The 10,085-nt window shown below is 57.6% G+C and overlaps 1 protein-coding gene across 1 annotated transcript in view; it reads left to right on the plus strand.

The window, feature by feature from the left end:
* Positions 1-10,085, plus strand: part of ITGB4 (integrin subunit beta 4) — a 34,750-nt gene that overhangs the window by 1,648 nt on the left and 23,017 nt on the right. The window contains exons 2-14 of the mRNA XM_044921397.1: positions 1,306-1,394; positions 2,566-2,648; positions 2,887-2,988; positions 3,141-3,345; positions 3,858-3,954; positions 4,358-4,529; positions 5,717-5,980; positions 6,321-6,410; positions 6,722-6,844; positions 7,439-7,603; positions 7,775-7,851; positions 8,658-8,860; positions 9,405-9,510. Of these exons, the coding sequence (XP_044777332.1) occupies positions 1,316-1,394; positions 2,566-2,648; positions 2,887-2,988; positions 3,141-3,345; positions 3,858-3,954; positions 4,358-4,529; positions 5,717-5,980; positions 6,321-6,410; positions 6,722-6,844; positions 7,439-7,603; positions 7,775-7,851; positions 8,658-8,860; positions 9,405-9,510 (1,766 nt within the window). The 5' untranslated portion in view covers positions 1,306-1,315. The remainder of the gene's footprint in view (positions 1-1,305; positions 1,395-2,565; positions 2,649-2,886; positions 2,989-3,140; positions 3,346-3,857; positions 3,955-4,357; positions 4,530-5,716; positions 5,981-6,320; positions 6,411-6,721; positions 6,845-7,438; positions 7,604-7,774; positions 7,852-8,657; positions 8,861-9,404; positions 9,511-10,085) is intronic.

Here is a 10,085-nt window from a genome sequence, read left to right on the forward strand (position 1 = left end):
AAGCCCCCCCTCTCGCCCTTTTTTTGCGCTCCCGAGAAAAAAAAAATAAAAGGGGGGGGGGGGGGGGGCGCCCCCGCCCGGCCCCCCCCCCCCCCCCCCCCCCCCCCCGCTGGCTGTGGGATGAGGAAGCCCTGCAGCCTTGTGCCCCATCTCTATCTCCTCATCTGGGAGATGGGGTAATGCAGTCATCCCCCACCGGGTTCCTGCGTAGATGAAATAGCCATCCCGTAGGTGAAGTGCTGGGCGCGTGTCTACTCTGTGCACAGCCTGTGGGCACGGGAGAGTGAGTCAGAGCTGGGTTCGGCCCTCCAGTGCCCCTACCCGCGTGTATAATGGTGCCCTGGGGAGGTCCAAGTCTGCAACCTGTATTGTGTAGCGTGTGGGTGTGGTGCCTACACCCCAAGGCTGCAGGAAAGTCATTTCCCCCGGCTGGCTCAGGGCTTCCTTACCCCAGGCCCCTCTGAGATGGCAGCTCTTCCCCAGCCTGTGGATGTTTTGGGGCTGCTGATGGCCTCCTGGGAGCCACATGCCTTAGAGGGAGGGAGGCAGTGCCTTCCTGCCCCCTTCCACAGGCTTCCTCAACCCTGGGGAGGTGGCACAGTGTGTGTGTGTGTGTGTGTGTGTGTGTGAGCAGGAGAGGCTTGTAACATAGCTCCAGACTAACTTCTGGAAGGATGATCTGCTCAGGGACCCCGAAAACTCAACTCTGGAGCAGGCAGGGTAGGGGGTAGGGCAGGGGACCCCACCAGTGATGGGCCAGGCAGTCATTGCAGAGCCTAGCTGGGTACAGCCAGCTCCCTCCTCCCCTCTGCAGGCTCCAGATCTTGGGAGGGTCCCCTCTCCCCCGGCCACACCACCTTCCTTAAAGGGCAATTAGGCCACGACAGAGACGGGGCGGGAGGGTAGAGCCAGGCCCTCAAGGGGTGGCCCCCTGTTGGGTGAGACCTGACCCAGGCCCACTGGGATCTGAAAGCCAAAGGCAGAATAAGCCTTGCCCTGCTCTCCACGAGATCAGTGTAGGAGACCTGGCATGAGCACAAGCTCAAAGCCCATAGTCCTCAGTGATGCGAGGGTGAGGCCTCCCGGGGCAGGGTGCAGGCCTGCAGGGCATCTAGTCACTCCAGAGATGGCAAGAGGAGTTGGGGGCCCTGGATCCCGCCATTTGCAGGCTGTGTGGCCTTGGAACATCACTGAAGGTGTCTGAGCCTCAGTTTCCACCCCTGGGCGGTGGGAATGCTGGAGCTCTGACCGGCAGGGACCCGGGCTGGGGAACGTCTTATGTCAGTTATTGCCGTCATTATACAGGAGGAAGAGGATGGCAGGACCGAGTCCCAGCCCGTGGACCAGGCTGCTGCTGGCAGTCCTGCTGGGCGTCAGCTTCCCCGGGGAAATGGGTGAGTCTGGCATGCCTCCGCAGCACCCTTTGCGGGGGCACCCCTGTCAAGGCACTGCCTCATATGGAGGCCGCCCACAGGGCGTCTTACCCCGACACTCACTTGGCCATTCAACAAACAACCACGGCCCGCTTCGAGGGCTGGGGAGCAGTGAGCCTGAGCCTTATGGCCCAGAACACCGAGGAAGACTTGCTCTAGAGGCGAGAGAAGCTGCCCACTCAGCGACCTGGAGGCACTTGCCGAGTGTTTTTTGTGGGAACTTGGAGGAGAGGCCGGTGACTCTCTTCCGGTCAGTTCCTACCGATAAAAATTTTGCCTTCAGAGAAGGCTGTGTTGGTAGCCTGGAATAGACCATGGCGGGAACATGGGCAATGCTGCAAGGCAGGGCTTCTCCCTCCCAACCAGAGCCCGTGTTAAACACTGACCACGCACCATCGCCCACCGCCCAGGAGGCCACCTACTGTGTACACTGAGTGTACACAGTAGGTCCTCACTGTGATTTTTTTTTATTATAAATTTTCTTTTTTTTTAAAAGATTTTATTTATTTATTTGAGAGAGAGAGCACGCGTGAGCACGAGCAGGGGGTGGGGGGAAGGGGCAGAAGGAGAAGCTGACTCCCCACTGAGTAGGGACCCCGATGCGGGACTCGATCCCGGGATCCAGGATCATGACCTGAGCCGAAGGCAGACGCTTAACCGACTGAGCCGCCCAGGCGCCCCCTCCTCACCTCACTGAGATTTTAACTGAACAGAACCAAAGGGAATCCCAGTAACCCTTGGGGAAACTCTGGAGTTTTTCTTCATCCATTTACTAACAATTTACTGTGTGCTGGGCTTGGGCTGGGTACCGGGAAACAGCAATAAGCAAGGCAGACACAGTCCCCTGTCCCCTGGAGGAGCAGGGGAGGGATGGCCAGGGTGTCCCCACCAGCAAATGGGCCAGCCCTTCTGTCTCAGCCCGCGCCATCCGGACTTGAGGGGAAGTTCAGGTGTGAGAACTGGCTCTGCCCCAGATATGCCAGTGGGGCAGACTGCCTACCCACTGGCCTCCATTTCCTCCTCCGTAAAGTGAGAGAGAATCCCTGCCTCTCTCCAATGAGGATACACGCAGGAAAGGACTTGGTCCCTGGTGAGGTTCATCTCACTGGGTCTGCTCATCTCTGCCCTCCAGCGAACCGCTGTAAGACAGCCCAGGTGAAGAGCTGCACGGAGTGCATCCGCGTGGACAGGGAATGTGCCTACTGCACGGACCAGGTGAGCTGCTGTCGCCTGCCTGCCATCCTGAGCCCAGCGCCAGCCCTGGCCAGTTCCCCAACCCAGGTGCCCCACCCCATCATGCCCCACGCCGGGCTCTGGCCAAGTCCACACCTGCCGCACCCTCAGCCCAGCCTCAGGCCAGGCGGGTGTGGAACAGGCAAGGGTCAGGAGAGATCCAGGGTTGGGACAGCCAGGGGATGGGCACTGCCCCCCTGACCCCACCTCCTCTGGCCAGATGTTCAAGGAGCGGCGCTGCAACACCCAGGCAGAGCTGCTGGCTGCCGGCTGCCGGTGGGAGAGCGTAGTGGTCATGGAGAGCAGCTTCGAGATCACAGAGGTGCCCGGAGTGGGGGTCAAGGGAAGTGGGCCCACCCACCTCGAGGCCGGCTGTTTACAGGGGTCCACTGTGTCCGCTGGCTGGGCTGAGAGGTTCCCCATCAGGTCTCTGGAGTGGCCCTCCAGCCAGCTGTCCCCCTCCCCTGGACACAGGACACCCCGATCAACCCCAACCTGCAGCGCAGCCAGGTGTCGCCCCAGGGGTTACGGGTCCGGCTGCGGCCTGGCGAGGAGCAACACTTTGAGCTGAAGGTGTTCGAGCCTGAGAAGAGCCCTATGGACCTGTACATCCTCATGGATTTCTCCAACTCCATGTCTGACGATCTGGACAACCTCAAGCAGATGGGCGAGAGACTGGGTATGGCTGGGCCAGCATAGAGGACAGTGGGGTAGGGAACGGAGAGGGTGGCCTCATCCAGCTGGCTGGGCCCCTGCTTGGGAGGCTAGGGCTCAGGATGGCTATACCCATGCCACAAGGAAGGATAGGATATCTGAAATCCCTTCCCTCCCATTCTGAGGTGTGGGTCCTAGCCAGACCCCACTAACTACTCAGGACTTCAGGCTGGGTGGGCAGCAGAGCCCTCTGACCCTGACAAGGAGCACACCCATGGCCATGAGGCTGAGGTTCTCCAGGCTCCTGGCTGCCCCCTCCAACTTGCTCCATGCATGACTCTGGGCCTCCCGAGTCCCATTTCCTTCGTCTGTGAACAGGGACAAGGGCTACTGTGAGCATGAACTGATGTTCACATGCAAGGTATTGACAGGAGGTTATTTTCCCTCTTCCTCCTTCCTGAGCCAGCCCCTGGCCCCCTCTGCTGATGTGGGGGTGTTGGGGCTCAGCTGCCCCCTCTTTTTCCTGTTGACACCCAGCCCAGGTCCTGAGAGAGCTCACTGATGACTACACTATTGGATTTGGCAAGTTTGTGGACAAAGTCAGCGTCCCTCAGACAGACATGAGGCCTGAGAAGTGAGTGACTGAGGGGCCCCTAGGTGGCTCAGTCGGTTAAGCGTCTGCCTTCGGCTCAGGTCATGATCCCACTGGGCTCCCTGCTCAGCTGGGGAGTCTGGGAGTCTGCTCCTCCCTCTCCCTATGTGCCCCCCACCCTTGCTCGCTCGCTGTCTCTCAAATAAATAAATAAAAATCTTTTTAAAAAATAAAATAAATAAAATCTTAAAAAAAAAAAAAGAAAGAAGTGAGTGACCGAGTGGGCAGGGGTCCCAGCCACGGGGCCCACCTCCTCGCCACCAGAGCACTTCCAAGTGTTCTGGCCGAAGTGGACCAGTGGGCCACTTTCAGAGAGGGTGGGCACAGGGGCATGGGGGTCTTCTCTCCTGACTCTGTCTCTCTCTCTCCCTCCACCTCTGCCCAGGCTGAAGGAGCCCTGGCCCAACAGTGATGCCCCCTTCTCCTTCAAGAATGTCATCAGCCTGACGGAAAACTTGGAAGAGTTTCGGAATAAACTGCTAGGGGAGCGGATCTCAGGCAACCTGGACGCTCCTGAAGGAGGTTTTGATGCCATCCTGCAGGTGGCCGTGTGCACGGTGAGTGCCAGAGAGAGCCCTGCCCACCCAGACCAGGATTGTGCTTCTCTGCAAGGGCATGAGCTGCCCACCGGCCTGCTCTGGTGTCAGGCCGAGACCCCTATGCCCAAAGACAAGCTAAGACCCTCCAGGGGGCCCACAATTATAAGCCAGGTTGAGATGTGCTGGGATCCAAGGTCCCCCGGCCTGAGCATGTGGGCATGCTGCTTTTGTACTGACCAGCGAAGCAGACATGAGTTCTGGGGTTCTGGAATCTTCCTTGCCCTAAAGCCAGCCTACCACCAATCTCCCTGCTAATGCCAGTCTTCCAGGACCCACAGTCTCCAACTGCACTGGGCAGCTGAAGAGGGCAGTTTTTACGTGCACAGCAATTTTTTCATTTTGAAAATAATATGCCCATCGTATAAACAATTTGGAAAACAAAGAACAGAAATCGCCCATAATTTCACCACAGCCAGCCAGCCAGCCAGCCACTTGATACCCCACCAGCATATTTTGTTCCCTTTCCTTACTTTATATAGCTGGAGTCAGTGTACTTAAAATTCTGAAACTTGCTTTTTTTTATTTGTCAATTAACACTGTCACGAGCATTTTAGCTTGTAATACAGTTTTCCAAATCCACGCACAGCTGTATCTATTTTAACCGGCCTTTTCTTTTTTATATATATATTTTATTTATTTATTTGGGAGGAAGAGAGAGAGCACAAGCAGGGGGACCTGCAGAGGGAGAGGGAGAAGCAGGCTCCCCGCTGAGCAGGGAGCCCGACACGGGGCTTGATCCCAGGACCCGAGCCAAAAGCAGACGCTCAACCGACTAAGCCACCCAGGCTCCCCTAACCAGTCTTTTCATTCAACATTGTGGGTGTACATTTTCCCATGCAGTTAAAATATTCCCTCAGAGTAATTATGAAGCCTGGGGGGCCAGTCGGAGGAAGCTAGCTCGGGTCTTGCGTGGTGACCACTGTGTGCACAGACCCCGCCTGCATCCTTCCTGCATCCTCATTGCCGCTTTCCACTGCCCACCGCCATGGCTCACGTGCTGTCACGTGCATTGTCCATGATGCCGTGAATCCTGTGGCTTAGCTGAGCTCATGTTGGGACCCGCTTTCTCAGTCATACACGACACTGTGACACATGACCTCAGTAGGCGGCCTGCTCGACGGGCCTCCCCTCCTTGTCCTTCCCAGAGGGACATTGGCTGGCGGCCCGACAGCACCCACCTGCTGGTGTTCTCCACCGAGTCGGCTTTCCACTATGAGGCAGACGGTGCCAACGTGCTGGCCGGCATCATGAGCCGCAATGACGAGGCATGCCACCTGGACTCCTCGGGCACCTACACCCAGTACAAGATGCAGGACTATCCGTCCGTGCCCACCCTCGTGCGCCTGCTTGGCAAACACAACATCATCCCCATCTTCGCTGTCACCAACTACTCCTACAGCTATTACGAGGTGCGGGGTGGAGGCCTCCCTGGGCAAGAGGGGGGCGGGAGGGGAGTCCACGGGACTTCTCAGACATCCTCCCTCCCTCCCTCCCTCCCTCCCTCTCTTCCTTCTTTCCTTCCCAGAGCTTTTGGCTCCCCCAGGGGCGGACCCTGATGGGAAAGGGAGTTCATGTGCCCATCCCCCAACCCCACTCCCAAGCAGGTAGGGGTGAGGAGGGCAGGCTCCAGAACACACTAGGCCTTAGCTCCCCCATCAGCAAAGGGAGGATAACCCAAAGCTATTGTCCAGATTCAGTGAGGTGATACTTGTTGAAGGCTTAGCCCTGGGCTGGCACTCTCTCCCACAGAAGCTGCACACGTACTTTCCTGTCTCCTCACTGGGGGTGCTGCAAGAGGACTCCTCCAACATTGTGGAGTTGCTGCAGGAAGCCTTCAACGTGAGGGCCAGCGCGGGCCCCGGTCGGAGTCCTTCTGGGGCAGGGCTGGGGAGGAGGCAGAATGGGCAACGGAGGGCCCAAGTAGAGGTTGAGAAGTAAGATAGGCCAGTGAGGAAGGGCCTCTGCTGTTCCCTGGGGACCCTGAGATGCCCACCTTAGCCTGGCCCCAAGTTCCTGCGGGCTCTGCCACCTTGATCCCCCCACTCCCCCTCAGTCCTTGGTGCAGAGTGGGTGGAGCTCAGCCAGGCCAAGCCAGAGTGGGTGAGCCCAGGCTCCCCCTCCCAGACCATTGATTGCTTGCCCTTCTTCAGCGCATTCGTTCCAACCTGGACATCCGGGCCCTGGAAAGCCCCCGCGGCCTGCGGACAGAGGTCACCTCCAATGACTTACAAAAGACGAATACTGGGTCCTTTCACATCCAGCGGGGGAAAGTGGTAAGCCTCTGTGGGGTTTTGGGAAGGGGAGGATGGGCACAAGGCCCTGCCAAGTGGGGGGGGGGGTCTGCCTGAGCAGAGGTCAAGAGCATGGCCTTTATGGGCTCCTGGCTAACTCTTGATCTTGGGGTCATGAGTTTGACCCCACGTTGGGCATAGAAATTACTTAATAAAAAAAATTTGGGGGGGCGCCTGGGTGGCTCAGTTGTTAAGCGTCTGCCTTCGGCTCAGGTCATGATCGCAGGGTATCGGGCTCCCTGCTCAGTGGGGAGTCTGCTTCTCCCTCTCCCACTCCCCCTGCTGTGTTCCCTCTCTCGCTGTGTCTCTCTCTTTCTGTCAAAAGGATAAAATTTAAAAAAAATTTTTTTTTTAAATAATAATAATAAAAAAGAGTGTGGCCTTCAGAGTCAGACAGGCCTGGGTTCAAAGCCCCCTGGGTTAGCCACCTGGATGACTTTGACACCTTCCTCAGCTTGTCCTCATCTGCGGAGTGGGGATTAATCAGCACAGAGCTCGGAGGGTTGCTCAGATGAGCGAATGGACCACAGGGGCCTCTTATCAATGTCCATTTGGCTGACAGTGGAGTCCTTGCAGGGCACATACCAGGTGCAGCTGCGGGCTATGGAGTCTGTGGATGGGACTCACGTGTGCCAGCTGGGGGAAGAGGACCAGAAGGGCAACATCCACCTGAAGCCCTCCTTCTCGGACGGCCTCTGGATGGATGCGGGCATCATCTGCGACGTGTGTCCATGTGAGCTGGTACGATGCGGCCCTGCTAGGCAGGAGGGAAGGGCTGGCCAACTGCCCTGGGGCCCCGAGGAATGAAGCCAAGCCTCCGGGGGCCATGCCTGCCTTGCGGGGTGCCCTGAGGGGCAGAGGCAGCAGAAATGTCCAGGGGCCCTGTTGCACCCCACCATGATCTCGTTCCAGCAAAAAGAGGAGCTTTCAGCTCGCTGCAACCACCACGGCGACTTCGTGTGTGGACACTGTGTGTGCAGTGAGGGCTGGTGAGTGTGCGGGGGTGCCCTGGCCACCGTAAGGCTCTGATGTGGGGTGCACCACGGATACCCAGCTGAGGGTGGGATGGCGGGTCACAGGGAGGCTTGGAAAGGGGCATGCCCAGTTGTGAGGGGGATCCAGCTCAAAGCACTTCAAAATACATAGACATAAAGAATATCTCTGAGGGGCGCCTGGGTGGCTCAGATGGTTAAGGGTCTGCCTTCAGCTCAGGTCCTGATCCCAGGGTCCTGGGATCGAGCCCCACGTTGGGGTCCCAGCTCAGTGGGGAGTCTGCTTCTCCCTCTCCCTCTGCCTCTCTCCCCTGCTCATGCTCTCTCTCTCTCTCTCTCTCTCTGTGTCTCTCTCTCTCTCTCAAATGAATAAATAAAATCTTAAAAAAAAAAAAAAAGACTATCTCTGAGAAAAGGTGCAAGAATCAGGACAGTGGTGGCCAGCAGGGTGTGGGGACTGGCTGATGGGGGACAGACACGAGAGGGACACTTTTCACTCCATCCCTTTGTATTTGGTATTCTGAACCATGCGCACGTGTGACCTAATCAGAAATGAGCTCATCATAAGGGTAGTGAGGGCTCTTAAAGCTTCAAGACACGGAACAAGTCCATGGTGACTTGAGGAAGGGACCCTGGGAGGGTCTTGGGACGGACGTTTGAGTCTCAGCTCAGGCACCGCTGTCTGTGTGACTTGGACCCACTGAGCTTCTCTTCGAGCCTCAGCTTCCTCATCTGTGCAATGGGTTGGTAAAAGCCCCAGCCTTCCCCGCGGGCTGTGGGGAAGTGACTGGCTCCTTCCTCAGGAGCGGCAAGACCTGCAGCTGTTCCACGGGCTCATTGAGTGACATAGCGCCCTGCCTGCGGGAGGACGAGGACAAGCCGTGCTCTGGGCGTGGCGAGTGCCAATGTGGCCACTGTGTGTGCTACGGAGAAGGCCGCTACGAGGGGCCGTTCTGCGAGTATGACAACTTCCAGTGTCCCCGTGCCTCCGGGGTCCTCTGTAACGGTGAGCTCGGCAGCCCCGGCGGCCAGTGCCGGGGGGCTCGGGACAGCAAGGGCAACCGGGGGTCCTGACCTGGGTGGAGTCAGAATCCCCAAGTTCGGACCTAGCCCCCCTCAGGGCTCCCCAGGTGCCTCCCCCAAGGCCACCCCAACCTGGACCTCCCTCCCCTCTGCAGACTTGATGCCCAAGGCCCCTGCTCGTGCTTCAGACCACTGCCCCTGAGGTCCTGTGGTCTCTGCCACCTCGTGAGGGTTGGTCCCATCCAGCTGAATCCTCAGTGGTTGCTGGTATGTGGCATGACGCGCTTTCCTCTCTCGGGGCCTGGAGTTACGTGTCCACCGTAGCCCCACACACTTACGCAGTGTGGCCAGGGCTTCCAAGCGGGGCGAGGGTCACAGAACCCACCCAGCGGCCACAGGAAGGATTGAGTGGTCTGAATGGAGGAGAATCAATGAAAATCCAGCCATCAATTACTTATTTAGCCCCAACTGTCTACTTGTCACTGGAGGTCAAGCCCCTGCTTTTCTACCTTTCCTCCCTTCTTTAGTCTGTCGTGTCTCCGCCTCAGTCGTCCATGCCAGAGCGTGCTCAGAGAAACAAAAGGAGAGCCCAGCACATCTGGAGGAAGGCAGGCATTTGGCACAGGCACAGCTGTGAGAGGAGGGGAGGGGGAGGCTGCTGGAGAAGGAGGCAGGACCAGAATGCAGGGGGTCTGGGGTCCATCCAGGGTGGGTCCAGTTCTAGTCCACTTTGAACTGTTTTTCTCTTTCTTTTTCTTTTATTTTGGTGTTTTTTGGGGTTTTTTAAGATTTTATTTCTTTTTTGACAGAGAGAGACACAGCGAGAGAGGGAACACAAGCAGGGGGAGCGGGAGAGGGAGAAGCAGGCTTCCCGCGGAGCAGGGAGCCCGATGTGGGACTCCATCCTGGGATTCCAGCATCATGACCTGAGCCGAAGGCAGTCGCTTAACCAACTGAGCCACCTGGGCATCCCTCTTTTTTTTTTTTCTTTTAAAGATTTTATTTATTGGGGCGCCTGGGTGGCTCAGTCATTAAGCGTCTGCCTTCGGCTCGGGTCATGATCCCAGGGTCCCGGGATCGAGCCCCGCATCGGGCTCTCTGCTCAGCGGGAAGCCTGCTTCTCCCTCTCCACTCCCCCTGCTTGTGTTCCTGCTCTCGCTATCTCTCTCTGTCAAATAAATAAATAAAATCTTTAAAATAAATAAATA

This window comes from Neomonachus schauinslandi, chromosome 15 (genome assembly GCF_002201575.2).
Source record: "Neomonachus schauinslandi chromosome 15, ASM220157v2, whole genome shotgun sequence".
Taxonomy (NCBI): domain Eukaryota; kingdom Metazoa; phylum Chordata; class Mammalia; order Carnivora; family Phocidae; genus Neomonachus; species Neomonachus schauinslandi.